Below are 21,431 nucleotides of genomic sequence, written 5' to 3'. Positions count from 1 at the left end.
GAATTAATCATCGTTAAATCAGATCAGAATCAGATAATCAGATTTTGATCGAAGTCGCCTTCTAGCTGCGATGTATTGTACATACAGCTGACTGCTGACTGCTCCAACAGCGGAATTTCATGCTCCGCTCGACGTCCAACGAGGCCACGTTTTCTAGGAACGAGAATGGCGTCTACCAGAATCCCTAGGATCCGTGCTTTCCCATTGGACTTCTCGAGGTATCCTCTCGCGCTTGTCAAATCAGCACAGGCTCGAACGGACGGGGAGGGTGAGAACTGAGAAGGCGAGAGTGTGGGAAAGAGCAAGTGGGAAAGAAAGGGGAAGAGAGAGAGAGAGAGAATGCGCGAGGCGCGAAAGAGGAAAGCGAGGGAGCGAGAAAAGGCGACGAGAGCGACGAGCGCAGCGGCGCCGCGTCGCAGTCAGTTTCGCAGGCGCGGCGCGATAGGTGGTTCGCACGACGATCCCTGGTATCTACCTGGGGCTCGTTCGCGCTCCACGTAGCTCGGGACACGGCCTATTACTACCCGTAGTAGAGGAAGCGCTCCCTCGCACCTCCCGCTGAGGCGCATAACCGCAAGTTCCCGCCGCAGACGCGGGTGCGTGCGCGCGCGCGCGCTCGCTCGCTCGCTCGCTCGCTCGCTTCCTCACGGACGCACACCCACGCACGAACTCACGCACATACGTACGCACGCACGGGATGGCGTCCACGAAGAGGAAGCAGGACGAGAGGAACCTGAAGACACTCCGCGAATTGGTCTCGCAGCCGGGCAACAAGGAATGCTTCGACTGCAACCAGCGTGGGCCGACCTACGTCAACATGACGATCGGCTCGTTCGTCTGCACCTCGTGCTCTGGTATGCTGTAAGTAGCTCCGATCCGGCTCCGATTTGTCTCTCTCTCTCTCTTTCTCTCTCTTTCTGTGCGTGCTCATCGAGATCCCCCTCTCTCCCTCGCTGTCCGCTCGTGGATCGCGTTCCAGGATCGCGTGTCACCCGCTTCGCGAGTGCCGTTTTCGCGTCCTCCTCCCTCCCGTCCCTCTTCTCTGCCACCGCAACGTGACATTGAGCAAATGTCAACCGTCGTCCTGAACGAGGAGGCAGCACGAGGTGCGCTCCGCTCTCCGCGATACCCCGTCCCGCGATCGATGATGGTATCGCGTGATCGTCGTCGAGATACAGCTACGTGTTGCGTATTTCGCTGACCGGGCTGGCTCCAAATCATCCTGGTCCTGATGGCCGTGATGCGCGTGCGGTCGCTATAAATAGAGAGTGGGGAAAATCCGCGGCGCGCGCGAGCGAGCCGATCGGAGCGGGAACCTGGTGCGGCGCGAGCGCGACGGAGGAGATGCCATTGTGTATTATGTAGGACGGTAGAGCCTCCCCGCGAGAATCGCTTCGGGCGACGTACACGTGTACAGGCCTCCTCCTGCTCTCTGTAAATGCGTTGCGTTGTTCGCGCGAGAAAGAGGAAGAGAAGAGATGGAGAGAGAAAGATGAAGAGAGAAAGCGAGGGGGAGAGAGAGAGAGAGACTGTGCGCTCTCGCGCGCGCGATTCTAAAAGTGAGTCATCGCGTTAAAACGTCGACGGCTTCCACAGCCAGGAAGTTAGCGCTATCAGCGACGTCGACTCGTTTTTCTTTGTGCGCAGTTCTGCTTTATCAATGGTTAAAATGTTACGGCGAAAAGGAGGAGGAGGAGGAGGAATGCATTCTTTATTCCTCTCTCTTTCGATTTTCTTTCTCGTCTCTCCTTTTTCCCCCCTCATTTCTCTCCCGGGAAATCGCGATCGCTCACACGCGATACCGCGAGCGCCGATTATCGACTCGCGCTCTTTTAATCGGTCAAGTCGCATTGCGCCGCGCGACTCAGCACAGCAGGCAGCCGCATTGTACTGCACACGCGCGCACGTGCGGATTTTTAAATCTCGTTATACGGCTATATTTGCGTCCTGTTACGACGTATTAGAAGCACGCGAGCCTCGTTATTATTCGTCACGGAAACTCGACGATTGGCGCGTCGAGTGTTGCGGGATGAAAATTATTTCTCGAGCGCGAACCGCGGCACGAGAAAAAATTGTATGACGTAATTACAATTGCTAAGCGCGCATTGATTTTCCGCGAATTCCCCCTTTCCCCCTCCTCGCTCTCTCTCTCTCTCTCTCTCTCTCTCTCTCTCTCTCTCTCTCTCTCTCTCTCTCTCTCTCTCTCTCTCTCCTCTTTTCTCCTTTTGTCTCGTTTATTTCTCATTCTTATCACTTTTTAAATAACTTCGAATGCAGTGTTAACGACTGGTTACGATCAAAGCAATAAAAATAATGAGAGAAACTAAAAGTCGTGGCGCAAAAATTAATGCGCCACTTTAATGGTCAATTAAATAAATTCAATGCCAAATAATTTTAAATCAGCGTAGAAATGCCTGATGAAAATGTAAGATAACGTTTCCTAGAGACCGCTGATTACAGCTGTAAATTATCGTAAATAATTTTCTCGGAAAAGATTATCGAAGTTTTTTTTAAGGACGTATCGCGCGTACAGTCCCCGCAAAGTAAATTGTAAATGTGTTAATATTTATATTTTAAACCAACTATATACGAACTATATACATACGAAAATCGTGTTAATAGCATTATATTTATTATCTAATATATTTATTATCAAACTCATTATATTCTTTATTTAATAGCACATCTTTATAGTTTATTTTGTAGTAATTTAAACTATTTATTTGTTATTAAATCTTTTAAAAATAATGATAAAGGTTCTTATTGAATTAATTTTTGATTCAGAGAAACACCACCAAATTTTTTGTGTTACTTTCAAATACAATATGGTGGAAATGTGTGTCAAGGGTTTTTAGGTCATCGAATCGATTCGAATTGAATTCTTTGTTAAATTGAATCAGGATCGATGAAATTTACTCTATGAACAAAATTTTATTTCGAATTGAAATTGTTGAAACGTAGCATTTAATTAAAAATATAATTGTTGTTAGATTAAATTTTAATAGATAAAGCTTTCTAAATGATAATCAGTGTATTATTCACTGATTTACAGTGATATACTTATAACTATGATAATCAGTGAGTATTCATTAATTGTCTTTTAGTGATTTCGACTCTTTATAGTTAGTATGTTATCACTGAAAGATCAATGTATTTAATTTACTGATTGCTAAGTTACAAGTACATAATTGAAAATTAATATATTTTTACTGATTTTACTGATTGTCATTTAGAAAGTAAAGAAAAATATTATTGATTATATGATAAAGTTATTTTTGATTAAAAAAAATTGTAAATATGTATATGATTCGTATTCGAACCTTTTAGATTTTAAATTTTCAAATGATTCGAATTTAATTGGAATAATTCGTACAATATAAGATCAATCCGTACTTTTTAAATAACTTTTTCATTATTTTGAATATACGTATAATACATCCTGGTCTACAAGCTCTCGCGTTGCATTTTCAGACGTGGCCTGACACCACCGCACAGAGTAAAGTCCATTTCTATGGCGACATTCACCCAGGATGAGATAGACTTCATAAAGGAACACGGCAACGAGTACTGCAGGCGAATATGGCTGGGTCTGATGAACTCCAACTCCCCGCAGAATTTCGACACCAAGGACGAGCAGAAGATGAAGGACCTAATGAGCGCCAAGTACGAGCTCAAGCGATATTACTTGGATCCGTCGATCGCGAATCAAAACACGGTGGTGCAGCCGAGGTCGCAGTCCGCGAGCAGCATTCCGAGGGTACCGAATTCAGGAACGTCCACGACGCTGCCCGCGCCGGTCGGTACCCAGAATAAGCCGAGCAACAACGCGGACGCGCTAAATAATTCGAACAGTTTCGCGACGGACTTCGTTGCAGACTTCAGTAAAGTTCCTGATCCCTTCTGCCCGGCGCCGACATCAGTTGGCCAGTTCGGTCAGCAATCGATCGCGCCTCAGCTATTCTTCGCTAACTTCGACAATAATCCGGTCTTCAATAATACAAAGAGTGAGTAGCAGAGCGGTATCAGAGCGTGCCTCTCTCTTTTTCCTTCCTTCTTACATCGTAGAATATCATAAACTGAATTGTAACGACACTTGTCTTATAATGAACAATTTTATTATTGAGGTATGGAAACGTCCGCAATGTTTAATCAGGTCGGTGGGAACGCCATGATGAACATGAATGGGTTACACGCGCCACCTTCGGAAGATCGTTACGCGGCACTTAAAGACTTAGACTCGCTGATGAAGCAAACGCAATTGAAGGAAGAGACAACTGGAACCTTATCCCCGTCTACGTGGGGAAACGCAAATAATTCGAATGGTAAACACCACTGTGGCGATGTTATCTAAAACACAGCGTCAATTAATTGTACGCTTAGCACTCGATTAGCGTAAGAGAAAGCATCTGAATACACAAAGTTTTCAATTACAGCACCAAATGCTACGTGGAGTATAGGAGTAAATAATCAAACGCACGTCATCTCAAATCCATTCACGGGTGGTGATTTATGGCGGCCGTCTGCAAACGTAGTCAACAATAATACTCAACCCATCGATAGCTCCTTGTGCAATCCCGCAAATCCATTTAAGCCGACTCAATTCCCTGTAAATAATGGTAAGAGACGACAAGACGCATTCTTAAGTCGGCCACACACGTTGATGTAAATTTGTCAAGCATGCATACGCAAGCACACTTGTGTAAGTTTATTGGACTGTGCGAATGACAAAACTTGCAGTTTTACTTTTGAACTGCGCATACGTGTTTGTATTAATAAGCTTATGAAAGTCTATCGGAACATTTAAATGACAGAGCTGCAAATACAATACATACGTTTCAGTTGACTCGACAATTTTTACGTGTGTGGCTGATTTTAAATTAAAGTTGAAAAATGCAGTTGCAACGTAGATTTCACATAACACAATTAATTCATACAATTTACTTTTTATTAATGTTTATATATTTGTTTCAATCATTTTCCATTTGAAAAAAAAAGAAAAAATTTAGGAATCAAGAAAAAACAAATATTGTATTATACCTATCGTTAGTTTGCAATAATGCTGAAGCTTCATCTAAAAAACTTTTAGATTCGCAATGGATAGGCGTCGGCGCACCTAGTAACGGAGACGTACTCCAATTAAGTCAAATCATGACGCCGCTAGCGAACAAAGTGTGGCAACCAACAGTATCGGCGTATCATGCAAATCCATTTATGGTAAACTACAATTTTATTTAATTTTTCATGATAAACGAAAGAATTGTCCTCAATATACGCTTGTTCGTTCGTCGGTTATAGGTGGGCACGGGAGTAACCAACATGACAAGGAATTCGAACAATCCCTTCTTATGATTATGTACGTGTAAGCTTTCAATGGAATTACGAACAAATATGCGAACTAAAATATATTTAGATTAGGCAAATTGTTATATACGTGACCTTATTGGCAATTAGTGCCATTAACTTCTACCCCCCCTCCCCCTAGGAGCACCAATCTCATATCTATAAAAATAAAACAAAAATAATACTTTTATTTATGAATATAATATACACGTTAATAAAGATTAATATTTGTTACTAATCGTGAATGTTACTTGGTGATGCAATTTTTGGCGAAGGAAATTTGTAAATAAGAAATCTTTCTATTTTCCTTATTTCTCTTAACAATTACATGTACCTAGGAAAAATTAATTCTGCAATATAGCAATGTTTGTTGAGAGAAAATAAAAAGAAATAAAGTTTATTGTAGCATAACAGAGTTCTAAATGTGTATATATATCTTATAGTTATCATTGAAAATGGACAAAGGAAATATAAGTCAAGAGGATACATTTTGTTTCTTATGCACACTTAAATACAGTTTATTTACTTAAAAACTTCTAATATAAATACAAAATCACAAATGAACACTTAGTCTTTGTTATAATTCAATACCAATAGCTCTAGAGTAGAGATCCACTTAATTATTCTTCATAATTGCATGATAATTAATTATTACTTGATCATTACACTTGCAGTCTATATTATATGCAGTTGTAATATATTATTAATCGTAATAACAGTCGGTTCGCGTTTTACAATTACATATGAATATAAAGATAAGCCTTGAGTTGTCAATTAGTTTATGTAGCTGCCGTATCAATGTTTCTTTGTTCGTTTGCTGAGTAGTCTGGAAGCTCCGAGGAGTGTAATACGAGTTACCGATTCACTTAGAGAGTACTAAATCATACCTCACTGTGTAAATGGTGAAAACAATCGAGAAACACTAATATACGAGTAGACCAATTTTATATTTATCGTTATTGTATAAACGTACGAGATGTGATATTGATATTACTAGGCAGGCGTCGCGTATCTTAGCGATACAGCTGAAAGCGCATGGACTGTCTCCTTCTCTTCATGGCACGAATTTATCTAGCAACCGTTGCTACTGGCATTGCCTTTTGGTAATGGGCGCACCAAGTACAGCTTCTCTCCCTGCTTATTGGTGTAGATTGGGGCCCTCTGATAATGATCTACAAGCTGATCTAGTGTATGAAACTTCCTCTGACCGATACAATATAACGCTCCTTCTACGTGTACCCTAAAGTGCTTGTTACGTCCCGGTGCTTTCAAGGATACCGAATAATCGCCCATCTAAAAATTTAGTTTTATCAAATCTTAAGATACGAATTTTATATAAGTGTAGAAAAAAATTACATTGAATAAGTGAAAATAAACAAGACAGAAATGTTCGAACGCAAATCTTCAATTATGAGATAACTGCGATTGCAATTTGCCGGAAATGTGCTAAAGCCGAACTGAACTGAAGTTCCGATTTAATCGCGATATGGTAAGTCGCTATACTCACGTTGGTTTCACTATCCCTGATTAGGAAATCTCCGTCATGGCCGTGTTGATTGAGCAGCGTGTCGCATTGCGAGCGCGTAATACTACCGTAGTACCAAGGCTTGCCGACGAGATGCGGCCGATCGCCAGAATCCGGCCTCCGCTCGAGGGAATCTCCCTGACTGATCTCGCTGCTCGTCATACCACGCTCGCGATACGGCTGTGTCAAGTACTCGCTGAGCTCCTGGAGATAATTGCGCGGTACCAGTCCAACTTGTCCCTGGCTGTTTCTCGCCTTGTACCACTCGGGGTCCGCCGGTGGACGGTCGAGGATCTCGAGACGGTCGCCCTTTTCGAACGAAAGCTCCTGATCGTTGTTGGACGAGAATGAATAGAGAGCCACCACGATGTCGAGCACGTTCTCGGCCATCGCGTACGTGTGCAGCGTGTCGTCTGCGTCGCCCTCCTCCTGGGTGTAATTCGACGGGAACCAGCCGGCCTGGGTGCCGCTCTGGCCTCGCCACCAGCCATCGTTGCTCTTTTCGAGTATCAGAATTCTGGTACCCTTCACGAGGGACAACTCGTCCGCTTGCTGCGCCTGGTAATTGTACTTGACGACCGCGGTGCCGATCGCCTCGCTCGGATCGGCCGGCAAACGTCGCGCCATGATGGGAGACTCGACCGCCCGGGACGGCGAGTTACTGGATGGCAGGGTTTTGGAGCCGGAACCCTTCTTGACTTTTTTCTTAATACTATCGAACAGTGAGGGTTTCTCCTTCTTGACATAGTTGCTCGGCACATAGCCCGCTTGTCCTCTCGCGCTCTGCACTCGCCACCAATGCTTCGAATCATCCAGCAACAAATAGCGATCGTTCTTACGTAAATCTAGCTCCTGGGCACCTTGTGCCCCATAATCATATTTGGCGACAACGTAACATACGTCGTCTTGACTCGTCTTGCCTGAAATGTATCACGGCTTATTATCATTGAACATACCAATAAAAAATGTACGAAAAATATGATTACGTTAAACTAAATTCTATTTTTATTATTAATATTTGTTTAATAATCGTTTAGTAATATACACGTAATGTTTATCACAAACACTTCACTATAAATTATGAACTATCATTTTCAACTCTGACTTTTATAATTTACAGATATTAAAGAAGGTATATCGCGTACCAATTGTGTAACTTAAGAAAATAACAAGAAGATAGGATATACGAGACAGAACTAAACTTACTGTTCTTAATCATCACACAAATTACTCAATCTGCTATAGAAATAATAAATATGTTCTTAAATAAATTTACGCAGGAATCACACAATCAATACAAAATCAATTATCCACGCAGCAATCCAATTTGAGGCCGAGTGTCGAAAAATAAAATAGAATAACGCAAAAAATAAATTCCAATATTCTCAGAGAAATACAGTAAAATTTAGCAAGATACACAAGGACGAGTTAATAATCAAAGTAATATTTATGTCGACCTGATGAAAGATTCATCGATATATGAATCGAAAGAAAAATTTACATACAAAGCAAAGCGTACGAAAATAAAAAAACGTACCATGCTTCATGGCTGCCATGTGCGTAAAAATAAATACATATATATGTATCCACGACGATATATATGTATTTAGATTTTTTTATGTACAGCTGAGTGTGTGGGCCGTGAGTAGCCGCTACTCACGTACTACTTCAACTCAAATCTTAAGTCTGCTTGTACAGAGTCGACGGCGTGAGTGCAGCAGGCATTCATTATTTAGTTTTTTTTTGCTTTTTTTGTTTTTATACTTTGTTCAGTGCTGATGCACCTGCTGATTTCTTTGGTCAGAATCCATCGTTCTCAAGGGTAGCGCAAGCAAGTGCATTACCAACACTTTGGGGAAAAAACAAAATAAACGATCATTAGCATGATATTATCAAGTGTAAGACTTCATTTTTTATCATAGTACTTAAAGAGCTATGCACGTCATAGAGTGCGTGATCACATCCCGGGGAAACGTACGGGGGATCTGTAGACTTTCAAAGAATTACAAAGTGACTCATCGAGAAAGCTTGACGACAGTCATTTTGTAACTGTGCGAGACATTCTTATTAAAGTAATGACATTCATGTCAAAATGTATAATTTGAGATCTGAATTATATACAGAGAGAATCTCGGACAGATTTCTATCGCAGAGAATGGGACTAATAAAACAATATCTCATCGATACGTTAACGACTCACTCTATGGCATGCCTGTTTACTTTTCTAAAACCTTTATCTCTTTTATAAACATGCAATATATATTTTATGATCGAAATAACAACACTGTGTTACGATAAATACACTGCAGAATTATTGCAAGTTCTGGCGAGTAACTCGAGATAAATAATTCGTTCTCCGTAGCCCTGGATCGCACTAAAACTTTTCTTTTTTCAAACATAAGCGAAAAAAAAAAAGATTTGAATAAAATGGATTATTAGGCACCAAGATCCACTTTGACTAAAGTGGACCCGCTCTTCCACTTATGTTTGACATTTTTATCGATTGATTTGTAATTAAGATTGTGAATTTTTTCGTCAGAAATTGTAAACGCACATTCATCTCTTGAATACAGCAAGTGCGCGCCAGTTCAACCACAAAGAACGGACCTAATAATAAATAACGTTGTAAACCAGTTGGAAACTACGATAAGCGACGTATAAATCAACGGTCATCATACCGGCTATTATGTTACTTAAACTGAGTGACAGTTATGCTAATATAATAATAATACTTCTATAGACAGCGTATAATCTCTATCGCAATACTATAATACAAACACATGCATGCGGTAGACAAATGTGCAGCTACTTAGGCTAATAAATATAATCAACGGCAGTTTATAATACAAAAATTTATAATACTTTACTAATATACTCAAACAAATTTATCAATAATAAATCCAACAGGGAAAATATATTCTAGCAATCTAGTAATCCAATAACTTTTTCCGTGTAAAATAAAGGCTTGAAAGAAACGCATTAATTTCGCTTACTCGAGAGTAGTTGCCTAGTTTTTCTTTTTAACGAGCACATGTTCTATAATTTATTTGAGATTATTATGTATTAGAGAACAAGTCTTGGTTTTTTTCTTTAGTTTTGTTATTGAATATAAACATTGTACAGATACTGTGCAAATACTGTGTAGTAGAACCCAGTAAAGAAAGAACTCGAATAAAACCAACTTTTTGTTATAGACAGCCTCCTTTGTCACCTTTTCAATATAATTTTTCCATAGTATCTGCCAGTGTGACGTGAGAGCAACACGAAGATTTTTGTATCAATCCAATGTAAAAATTTCTATTCAATATATATTTTTGCTGTTCTATTAAAAAGAAATAAAGAAAATATAGATTTTCAATCAGTAAAGAAAATACTGTACATTGAAATGCAAAAAGCATTCCAGGTGACTACTCCCGAGTTAAGTAAAATGCACCTGTGCGCAATAACATCGATTTCCCGAATCTTTTCTATCTTGTTTTTTTTTTTATCCATAAAAATCAGTTCCCGAGCGTTGCTAGAGGAAGGAGAGAGAGAGAGCGCTGCGGAGGTGACGTGTGATCAGAAGGGTCGACGAAACGTCATTCTCGAGCAACGAAACTGTCGCTGTGTTCGCGACGATGCAGTTGTGTGCACTTCCCCTTCTCCCTCACTCTTTATAGAAATCCCCATAGCTTGTGATACGATGGGAACGTGCGAGGAGCAAGTGCCTCGAAGCTGAAACATTAAAGCCGGTCGCGTATTCCCGTCCCCGCTCGCTCTTCTCTCTCTCTCTCTCCTTCCTGTCCTTGGTGTCGCGCAAGCGGCAATCTGATGAAAAGCGAAAGCACCGTGGCACACGCGACGAAAAATAACCCCTGGTGTGGTCGCGCATCCGCGCGCGCCACGTTCGCTCGCGGATGGTTGCGAAGATGCCGGCCTCGCGAGGGTATTATTTCCCCCGAGGAGAGAATTTACTGGCCGCCGTGGCCGGGTCGACACGAGCGATCGTGGGCTTACCAAGGGTACTCTCGTCTGCTCTCTCTTTCTCATACACGCACGCACGCACTCTTTCTCTCTCACTCTCTTATTCTCACGAGGAATAGAAACAGCCGCGCGACACGACACAATCTACGCTACGAATCGTGCGAGAAGCGAGCGGACGGACAGACGGACGGACAGATGGATAGATGGATGGGTGGGTGGGTGGACGGACGGACGGACAGATGCGCGCTCGCGTGCCGGTCGAACGTGCGTCAGACTTACCGATTTTTAAACTTGACATATTCCTGCATAAAGAGAGCTTTTTGGAGATCTTACGTCGTTACACGGCTTGTTTTCCCCCACCCCGAGCCGCAGCCATGAACGACTGGAGCGTACCTACGTGCCGGGGGGGTCGCTCGTGCGTGTCTCGCTCCCTATCGCTCTTTCTCTCTCTCTCTCGCCCTCTCGTCCCCGTTTATTTTCCTGTCTCCCTGTCTCCTTCTCTCTCTTTCACCCAGCGTGTAAACGCGACGGACGGCAGCGGGTAGGTCTGGGAAGGAGCGCGCGGTGAGCGCCGCGTTCCATCCGCTTTCGATCGTCGCCGTCGCCGTCGTCGTTCTACTGCCACTGGTCTCCGTGCCGAGGGCCACCGTGCCGAGCTAGACGATCCCCTCACTCGCGCGGAACACCGCTCTTCCTCCCGTACACCACTTCCCGTACGACGCGCGAGACGGCGGAACGGTACGAAAACGATGCTCACACGGCGCCGATTCGTCTTGCCACACGCTCGCCGCGGCCGCCGCGCTCGTGCTCGTACGCGAGTACGCGACCCCTCCCGCGCGAAGAACAGACCCACCCTTAAGGCGTAGTCTACAATGAAGACTTGAGCTTTAAGCCGTAAGAAATTGACCAATCACAGTCGATTTTTATAAAAATACTCAATTGTGATTAGTCAATTTCTTACGACTTAAAGCTTAAGGGCCCCCCCACACAGATTTCTGCATAACACGAAATGCATAATGCATAAGAGAATTAAGCAATCAGAGATCTTTATATCTATCTTTAAAGCCTCGTCTACAGAAGTCGCAAGCAGCCAGTTGCGTCTTGCGACAGCCAATGATTGTCGAGCTTTAACTAGAAACTAGACGCTCATTGGCTGTTGCAAGTCGCAACTGGCTGCTTGCGACTTCTGTAGACGAGGCTTAAGGCCCCCGCACACACTTTTGCATAACGCATAACGTATGTACATAAGCAAATTGATTGGTCCATAAATTATAATCGTTCTTATTTATTTTCTGAAAATTATAATTATGTAAAATGTGATACTTTAAAGGGCCATCTACAATGGAGAGTCGTAGGCCGTAGCAGTAGTCGTAGAAAATGTCTCCACTTCGTATTGCTTTACTGTTTACAGCCTACAGCAGACATTGAGCCAATTCATTGCGTGCTTACGATGAGCGTTGGGGCATTCGGAATTAGTTTTTGGTCGCCTTTCTTTGATGGCCAGCTTGTATGTTATTGCTACGTCGTTTTTATTCTAGACAGCATTGCCGTAGTTTTAGTGCTGTTACGGCTAAAACACTCCATTGTAGATGGTCCTTAACACTTAAATAATTTTTGAACTAAAACAATGAAAAATTGAAAACTTAATTTATGATAATAAGTTTTAAATTTGTAATACTCAATTAATAAATTTTATTAAGCATCAAGCAAACAAATTTGTTGTCTACTCTCATGAAGATAGGCATTTACTAGTTAAAAGTCGCGTCTAGATACTCGTCTATGGCTACGGTCCACTTGACGCGCTACAAACGTTTCAAAGCATTCTTTGATTGGTCAATTTCGTAAAAACTTTGTTTCGATTGGTCGCACTGTTATATTCGGGGATACTGTTTGTTCCATATTGTTGTCCACCCTGATCGGTGCTACCACGAGCGATAATAAATTTGAAATTTGGAGAGTGTAACGTATCGCTCAATGTTTTTCACCTGTTGCTCTCGGATTTTTGTATGACAGCAATCTCTACGTCTCTTCCAAGATGGTAAACGTTACTGGTATTTTGACGAAGGATAAAAAAGGTAAAGATGTCCCGCATTGTTTTATAATTAATATTAGAAACGTATATGGCGACTCGAATAACAGACTTTTGTTGTCGCTCATGCAGCCTTTGAGCGTCAACAGATAATTTATTTACGCACGTATAATTAATTGTAACGTTGAACGTGCATGTAATTTCTTATATGCGATTAAGTTTGAAAATAATAGAGTAGCATCGTATCTAAAAAAAAACATCCTTGACATTGATGACAGAAAGTTTGAGTACATTGTGTCTCAACATAGATGACATGTTTATGTTTAAAGTGAATTCTTGAATATTTAAGGCTATCACACAATGCCAGGCAACATGCAATAAAAATAGGAAATAAAGAAAGAGAGAAGATCTTTTCTCTCTTTCATTATTTCTATTCCTATTGCCTGTTGCCTGGCATTGTGTTTAGGCCCTTAGAATTATTACATGAGTGTATTTCAGAAAATACGAGGATATCTGCAGAGGATATGGACGAGGCACGCAAAAGAGATCTGTCATATCTCTATCTTTGCCACTTGGAAGAAGCCAAAAAGTAAAATATAATAGATATATAATCTGTTACATTTATCTATTATTTATCTGTATTATTTACTTATTAATTTATCTGCTATATATTTATCTTTATCAAAGTAAAAAGATATAGGTTTTATCATAAATGACATTAATATTAGTTTTACTTTTGTAGGTGGATGGAAGCGTGTTTAAGGGAAACTTTACCTCCATCGACTGAACTAGAGGAGAACCTTCGCAATGGAGTGTATCTGGCTAAACTCGGCCATTTTATGGCACCCAACATTTTGCCACTGAATAAAATCTATGATGCTGAACAGCGCAGATACAAATCTGCTGGATTACAGTTTCGTCATACAGACAATATAAATTATTTTCTGAAATGTCTGGGATCCGCGCAACTACCATTGGTATGTATAAGATTGTTTTAATATAATAAGACTTATATTATTAAAAAATACATTATTGATGCAACATAATAAGATGCTTACAATTTTTTTATAGACATTTCTGCCAGAAACAACAGATATATATGATAAGAAGAATATGCCACGACTGATATATTGCATCCATGCTCTTAGTAAACATTTATTTAAATATGGGAAAGCTCCACTAATGCCAGATTTGTATGGAAAAGTAAATTTCTCAGGTATTTTTTTTACAAGACTATTTAGAAAATGCAAATTTAATAAGTGTGAAATGATTAAAATGTGTTTTGAAATATTTCTTTCTCTTTCTCTCGGTTGAAAGATATAAATATATTTATTATTATAATATACTATTATACTATTATATAATATTATATGTATATAAATATTATTATATATTTTTATATTATATTTTAGAGGAAGAAATTGATACCGTTACTAAAGAATTGCAAAAACATGGCATTCAAATGCCCGCCTTTCAAAAAATAGGATGTTTATTAACAAACAGCACTACTATAGATACAGCTACTCTTCACGACGCTGTGATTGCAATTAATCAAGCTATAATAGATAATGTATGCCTGTTTCATTACGAGATGTTTTGCATGGAAATATATACCAATATAATTATATATTTTTAGGATAATGATAAAATTTTACAAAAACTTCGAAGTAAAGAGATACAGTTAAGTAATGTTGAACCTGCTTACATAGAAAGATATACCAAGGCATTGTCAGAAGCTAAAACTGCGAAAACGGAGGCGGCACTTAATAAGGTATTTAATCACTGAACTCTTGTAATTTTGCATGTTAATATTAGATTTTATCGATTTTTTAATTTATATAATACTGTTTAGTCTCTTAACGACAGTTACGTATCGGATGAATATGATGAATTATTAACGCAAGCAGAAATACAGGGACATATTAATTATGTAAATGGCAAGTACCAATAATTTTTGATGATTATTGTAAAATGACAACCTAGTTTAACGTTTAACGAAACATATTTTTCAGTTTCTTGTGCGCTCGAAGGTATTGTTTCTTCTTTATCACATGACAACGCTAAAATACTTGCTGCTTTAAAAATGCCGGCATTATCTTTCAAGGTAAAGCAACGAGTGTTCTTTTTCATATGTTGGCTATTTGATCACATTTGGAAATTGTATAACGTTATATGTGTATATTGTTTTACAGAATGTATTGTCTGAAAATGTTGAAGAATATAAAGAACAATTAATGCTGATATTGAATAAATTCGAATGGAATGATACATATCCATCTGAAAGCATTCAGTACTGGACAGATACGTTTCAGAATGCGATTAAGAAAGGAAACGAGAATGCACAACAACGTCGCAAACGTTAATATTACATTTAATTAAAATTTACTTATAAATTTTGGATACAAAATATAATCTCAATTTGTTACAGGAGAAAAAACTATTGAATGTTTAAATATGGCTTTAGAATCTGAGGACAAAGAAAAGTTTTATGAGATCTTGCAAACGCCATGTCTGGAAATTTCTCATTGCATTGATGAATTTGCAGTTCCATTGTATTATCAAGAGTTGAAGGAAGATCACATAGACTCTGGAGTAAGAATATATACTGTTTTTTTATATTTTATATATGTCTTGAAAACCGCGCGCGTGTGTGTGTGTGAAAGTAGACAATTTTGTATTTATTACATCGAATTTTACAATTGATACTGACGATTTTTTTTCTACTAGATTAATATTACTTACGCTGATTTAGTCGCTTGTATACCTATCTTATCTGTTATTGCTGCTATTACTAAAGCGGTGGACACAGGAAATCCAGATTTTGTATATGAAAAGTTGTCGAATCCTGATACACGTTTAGCTGTATGTATGACTACAATCAATAATTGTTTTTCGCTGATAAACTTTTAATAATATGTTGCTGTAATTGTTACACAGGGACTGGATGAATTTAATAAAGTAAAGTATGCTCAGACACTAACAGCGGCTCGGCGAACAAAGCTGAGAATGTCCCAGGAATGCTCTATATTAACTTACAGTGACATTCAAGAATGCATCGATTCGGTGAATGCTCAGTGCGATGAAGGTTTTGAAGGTATAACGAGAATATTGCATGAGTCTAACGATTAGTTTATATACAGAAGTTATTTAATTAATGTATATTAAATATTAATTTTGTTTGAACAGTTATACAGATTTTGCAGCAAATTAATCGAACCGTAGCAGCAAACAATCATGAAGGTATGATGAAAGCCTTGAAAATGATTACCGAAAAGTTCGATATTCCTACATATCCACATGACGCATCGCTTTATTTGAAGTTATTTAAAAAACGTTTATTTGAAAAAGAATTTGACGAATCTGAATTATGGCTGGAAGATGTCAAAGCTATAGCAGAGACAGTGACCTCAGAGATTGAAGAAATGCAAGAAAGTATGCTATACATTTTCAAATGTGTTTTCTTTTACTTTTGTTTTACTGAAGTAGAGCATTAATTCTAATTAAATTATTTTATTTACTATGTGTTACAGTAATTATATTTTTGCGCAATATTAACACACACCTGGAAAATGATAATATGTTAGAAACTCTTGACTGTTTGGAAACGCTTGATATATCTGAAAGATTTAAAGAACTCGCTGAAGAATGTCAAGAAAGATGTTTTCTAGCATTACGGCAGTTACAAAGGCGAAAGGTTATAAAATACATAAAAAGTATTTTTTACAAAGGATATAAAATATATACTTTGTTATATAAAAATAATTTAACATCTTGTTTAAATTGTAGCGCAAAATGTACAGTTGCCCATATGTTTGCTATACTACCAATAAAGGAAATAAAATTTATATTGATTTGGAAAATGGAAGGTATGCGTGGGAACGCCCGATAAATTTTACAAAAACTTATCATCTTACTATGGATGATATAAATGTATGTATGTGTATCTTTTTCAAAGCACTAATATTTAATTAAAAATATAGCATCTCTAACGATTTTTATTTTTATGCTTGTAGGAAACGATTAAATCTATTGTAGCAGAGAAACGTGAAGAAAATTATATGATGTATGATGAAGAATTATTTACTAAATTTCAAGCTTGCATTAGAGGATATTTGTTGCGTAAGAGAATTGAGGATAGATATGCATATTTTGATGATAATCTGAAAAAAATTATCATGATACAAGCATGGTGGAGAGGTATCAGACAACGAAAACAATATCATAAATTATTGAAAAGGAGACAAAATTTTTTATTACAGCAGATTAAATCTTTAAATGCAAAAACAAATAACAAGAATGACAAGTTATGTCAAAATAAATTATTAAATGCAAGAGCAAATGACAAGGGTGATAGATTAAGTCGATATAAAAGACATGTAAGTTCTTTTGACAGTCACATTTTATTTCTGCAATTATTTTTATTAATAATTATTCACTAATAAACATAAAAATTGAAATTTTCAATAAAATTTCAATTTTTGTATTATGTAGGAAAACAAGATAATTAAGATACAAGCTCTGTGGCGCGGCCGAGCATCGAGAAAGGCTTTTCATTCTTTACTGCGTTCGGAGAAACCGTCGTTTCCTGTAGTCAGATATTTTTCGACTGTACTAGGTTTTAGTGCCGAAGATTATGACAAGGATTTGGAATTACAAGTAAAATATTACGATAAACTTTTGTATTACTTGCATTTTTACTTTTGCGCGTCAGAGCGATTTTCATGATTGTTTGTTTTAGAAATTAAAACACGAAGTGGTCCAATGTATAAGACACAACCAGAATCTATCGGAACAGTTGAATAGCATGTTTGTTAAAATTGGATTACTGATCCAGAACAGAATAGCGTTACAGGTATATTCTCCAAAATTAATCAAACGTTTGCAAAAAGTTAGCGCTTTGCTAAAAAATATTTCTCATTTATATTTAGGATGTGGTGGCGCACGGCAAAAGTCTGGATACTCTTGCGAAAGACAAGAACATAAGCAAAGATCAAAACGTTTTAACCGATATTTCTACGATGACGCACAAAGGTCTCAAATCATTAACGAAAGAAGGCCGTAAGATGCTGGAAGGTTATCAACATTTGTTTTACGCGTTACAGACGAATCCACAGTATTTGTCGAAATTGTTGTATTTGCCTCCCAGTAACAAATCGAACAAATTATTTCTGAAGAATATCATTTTGACACTGTTTAATTTTGGATCAAACACCCGGGAAGATTATTTGCTGCTGAAACTCTTCGGTTACGCGTTGAGAGAGGAAATCAAATGTAATTGTCATCAGCCCTCCGATGTGTTAACTGGCAAGCCTCTAGTTCGCGAAATGGTAGTTAATTATGCGAAGCAATTTAATGGTCAGGGATCATTAAAGCAGATTGTAGGTCCGTTGATCGAGAAAGTTCTGGGGGAGAAAGATCTGTGCATAGAAACAAATCCGGTAGATATATACAAGTTTTGGCGGAATCAAATGGAAATGGAATGCGGCCAATCTTTGGATATGCCTCACGCGGTGTCTCAGGAACAAGCGCTGAAACATATTCCAGTGCAGGAGTCACTCACGCGAGCGATTAATCAATTGAAAAAGATATCCCTCGAGTTTCTCGACAGGATAACACAATCCCGCGATTTAATTCCTTATGGAATGCTTTACGTTTCAAAAGTCTTGTACAACACTCTGATGGAGAAGTTTTCGCATGCACCTGAGAAAGATATTTTGAAGGCGGTTGGCAATTTGATTTACTATCACTTCATCAACGCCGCGATCGTGGCACCAGACACCTTCGATATCGTTACATTGCCAGTTGACAAAACATTGTCCTCCTGCCAGAGGAAAAATCTGGCCAGTATAGCCAAGGTATTGCAGTTCTCCACCTCGAAGAAAGGTTTCGGCGAAGAGGCACCGCATTTGGAATGCTTGAATCAGTTCATAATTGCCTGCCACGAGAAATTCAAGGACTTTTTCCGATATTGTTGTCAAGTGGAGGACCTCGAGGAGCACTTCAACATTCACGAGTATACAGAGGCGACGCTTATACAAAATCCAGAAATATGCATATCTTTGCAGGAAATATGCGAGATGCATGCCTTAATGTTGAATTACGAGGACCAAATAGCACCAGATCCGTCCGATCCTTTACACGACTTGCTGGATGATCTGGGTTCGGCGCCAACCGTGGCGTCATTGCTTGGGATATCCAAAGAGACGTACGACGCGAACTTGGCACGCTACAGCAAGCAAGAGGTATGCCTGGTACTGACCAACAAGTTCCAAGTGCCCCGGAACGATGACACGAATCTAAGCAACCTCTTCGTGAAAGCAAAAGAGTTGCTCGTGTCAGTTATCCCGTTTTTGAAAAGGTCGACCTTGATGGAGTCCTTGGAGACTATATCCTCTCCAATGTGTGTGAAGCTATTGGACTACTCTTCCATGTCGCCAACAGTTCGCGAGAACTCGTCTATAAATGATTGTAAAATGCAATTGCGCGCTTATCTCAATAAACTCGAGCTTGAGGGATGGGTCAGTCGTAAGGACGATTATCAAACGATCGTGACCGCGATAGCGAAGGACATATGCAACAAGAGCAAGTACCGCGTTGCGAGAGATAAGGAGCTACAGACGCTGCGGGCGACCAAGGTGCGATTAGACGAGAAGACGCGCTATTATCAGGAACAAGTCGAATTCTATAATGAATACATAAAGGGGTGTCTTCAGAATCTGCACAGCGGCAAGAGTTCGCTTCGTGCGTATCAGACGACGCAGAAGGATGAGTATACGCAGTGCAAATTGAAATCCAAGATGACGGTGAAGTATTCCGCGTGGAAAATGCACGAGAAGGGTGTGCTGATGGAGGTCGATCGTACATTGAGTCCGACCGAGATGAAGAACGTTATTTTTGAGATAAGCCCGACGGAGCAAAGCGGCGTATTCACCGTACGTTGCAAATTCATGGGGGTTGAGTTGGAGAAGCTCGACATCAGCATACAGGAGTTGCTTGAGCTGCAGTATGAGGGCAGACCCTGCATGGACATGTTCGGTAGAGCGAAAATCAATGTAAACCTGCTTCTGTACTTGCTAAATCGGAAGTTTTACGGGAAGAAAAGTTGAAGGTTAACTGTTTTAACATTTCTTCTAACGGAATTCGAAACAACGGAATTGATTCACGCGTATTACATGTGCAATTCATTGCTAGCACAATGTCTTCTGAGCAAAAGCGTGACAATTTATTATCGTGACGAGTAATCGATTTGATACGATTCTTTTTTATATTTCGAAATCGTTTTCGAGAATGTTGATACATTCTTGTAATATAAAATTGCACGTAATGGAGCAAAGGGGGGAAGAAGTTCGTGAAATTTCACTTTTTCTTTAGAAATAATATGAGCCAGTTGTCTTCTCAATAATGACGCAAGCGCAGTTACTTACACATGCGTCATATACAAAAGGTCTGTTTTTTCTGACTACAATAATGTAGTTTCCTTCAATTTTACTTTTGCCTCCTTTTTTGCTTTATTTTCTCCTGTTTTTTCCTCTTAAAATGTAATTATATACTTTTCGACAAAGAAAGAACAGTTGACAACAGGGCAAAAAACAGACCAACGTTAAGTCTTTCCTTCGCTTTAATTATTATATATATTTTTTTAATAATCTGCAAGATATAGTGTATATTATGGTGGTTTTTTACTAGTTTTATTTCACATGTTTGTTTTAATAAATAAACAATTCAAACGTTACTAACGATATCTTATAAACTATCGCACATTCCAGTAATACATTTAACAGCAATTTGTCTAGTCTACGATACAGCATACATTTTGTAAATAATCATGTTTGTGAATATTTGAGATACTAACAATGTAGCAACGATCGTTTGATATCAAATTACATGAATGCGACGAGTCTATAAATTTATTCGACTCATGATTGCGAATCAGTATATGCGGACTTCGAAGTGTGAACTTATGAAATTAGTATTGGTCCAAGTTATAATAGAATGGAATAAGGAAGCTTTGATTGATATTGTAATATGTATGATTTCAGCAATCAAAAAGAATTAAATCATGAATTTTAATAAAATATTTTTATGCACTACTTTAAACGCCTTCTGTTTTTAATTTTATTGTATATTTTTATATAAGCTTTTATAATATTAAACAAATTAATGATAAAAAATCGTAGAATATTTAAAGATTTCGGAAATTAATTGAATATAGAATAGCAATATTAATTTACTAATTATATTATTATCATTTTATTTTGATTATTATTATTAATTACAAATATTAGGTCAAATCTGTTAATCTTTAAAGAGGCCTATTCTGTAACTCTCAACGACAGTATCAATATCGTTATACTGTTGTTGCGTATATATTAATATGTGCAACGATAATACAACGATACCGAGTTATTGTTAACAAAATAGGCCTCTTATATTATTTTGTTTCATAAATGCTCCCTTTACAATAATAAAAATTTCAACAAACATCAGTAGATGAAATTTTAGATATTTAATTTAAAAACACATTACATTTATATATTTTAAGCATATTGTACATTAATGTATTATAATTTAATT

At 38.7% G+C, this 21,431-nt stretch overlaps 3 protein-coding genes across 6 annotated transcripts; 2 read left to right on the top strand and 1 right to left on the bottom strand.

Moving 5' to 3' along the window:
- Positions 1–462: 462 nt before the first annotated feature.
- Positions 463–5,745, top strand: LOC105831382 (arf-GAP domain and FG repeat-containing protein 1). Of its 2 annotated transcripts, none has more exons than XM_012671464.3 (6): positions 463–861; positions 3,472–4,004; positions 4,125–4,322; positions 4,434–4,616; positions 5,087–5,214; positions 5,296–5,745. In XM_012671464.3, exons 1-6 carry the CDS (start codon positions 698–700, stop codon positions 5,347–5,349), a joined length of 1,260 nt encoding a protein of 419 aa, XP_012526918.1. In that variant the 5' UTR covers positions 463–697; the 3' UTR covers positions 5,350–5,745. The 2 variants fall into 2 exon arrangements, with proteins under 2 accessions (XP_012526918.1, XP_012526919.1); XM_012671465.3 differs by having other exon boundaries at positions 719–854.
- An 88-nt stretch (positions 5,746–5,833) lies between these two features.
- Positions 5,834–11,667, bottom strand: LOC105831384 (cytoplasmic protein NCK1). 3 transcript variants are annotated; one of them, XM_012671466.3, is made up of 4 exons: positions 11,108–11,667; positions 8,403–8,714; positions 6,848–7,785; positions 5,834–6,633 (listed from the first exon to the last, which is right to left on the bottom strand). In XM_012671466.3, the coding sequence occupies exons 2-4, from the start codon at positions 8,419–8,421 to the stop codon at positions 6,412–6,414; spliced, it is 1,179 nt and encodes a 392-aa protein (XP_012526920.1). In that variant the 5' UTR covers positions 8,422–8,714; positions 11,108–11,667; the 3' UTR covers positions 5,834–6,411. The 3 variants fall into 3 exon arrangements, with proteins under 3 accessions (XP_012526920.1, XP_028050686.1, XP_012526921.1); XM_028194885.2 differs by lacking the exon at positions 11,108–11,667 and adding an exon at positions 10,862–11,101; XM_012671467.3 differs by lacking the exon at positions 8,403–8,714.
- Positions 11,668–12,588: 921 nt separating this feature from the next.
- Positions 12,589–20,947, top strand: LOC105831389 (ras GTPase-activating-like protein IQGAP1). The gene is made up of 19 exons (XM_012671474.3): positions 12,589–12,903; positions 13,356–13,446; positions 13,600–13,834; positions 13,929–14,073; positions 14,270–14,427; positions 14,494–14,628; positions 14,710–14,794; positions 14,870–14,961; positions 15,050–15,215; positions 15,286–15,449; positions 15,585–15,719; positions 15,795–15,951; positions 16,044–16,289; positions 16,388–16,551; positions 16,644–16,787; positions 16,871–17,233; positions 17,349–17,513; positions 17,596–17,709; positions 17,786–20,947. Exons 1-19 carry the CDS (start codon positions 12,864–12,866, stop codon positions 19,961–19,963), a joined length of 4,977 nt encoding a protein of 1,658 aa, XP_012526928.1. The 5' UTR covers positions 12,589–12,863; the 3' UTR covers positions 19,964–20,947.
- The last annotated feature ends 484 nt before the right edge of the window (positions 20,948–21,431 follow it).

This window comes from Monomorium pharaonis, chromosome 3 (assembly GCF_013373865.1).
Source record: "Monomorium pharaonis isolate MP-MQ-018 chromosome 3, ASM1337386v2, whole genome shotgun sequence".
In the NCBI taxonomy this organism is placed as follows: domain Eukaryota; kingdom Metazoa; phylum Arthropoda; class Insecta; order Hymenoptera; family Formicidae; genus Monomorium; species Monomorium pharaonis.
Note: the sequence above shows the minus strand (reverse complement) of the source record. Positions and strands in the feature narration are given on the sequence as shown.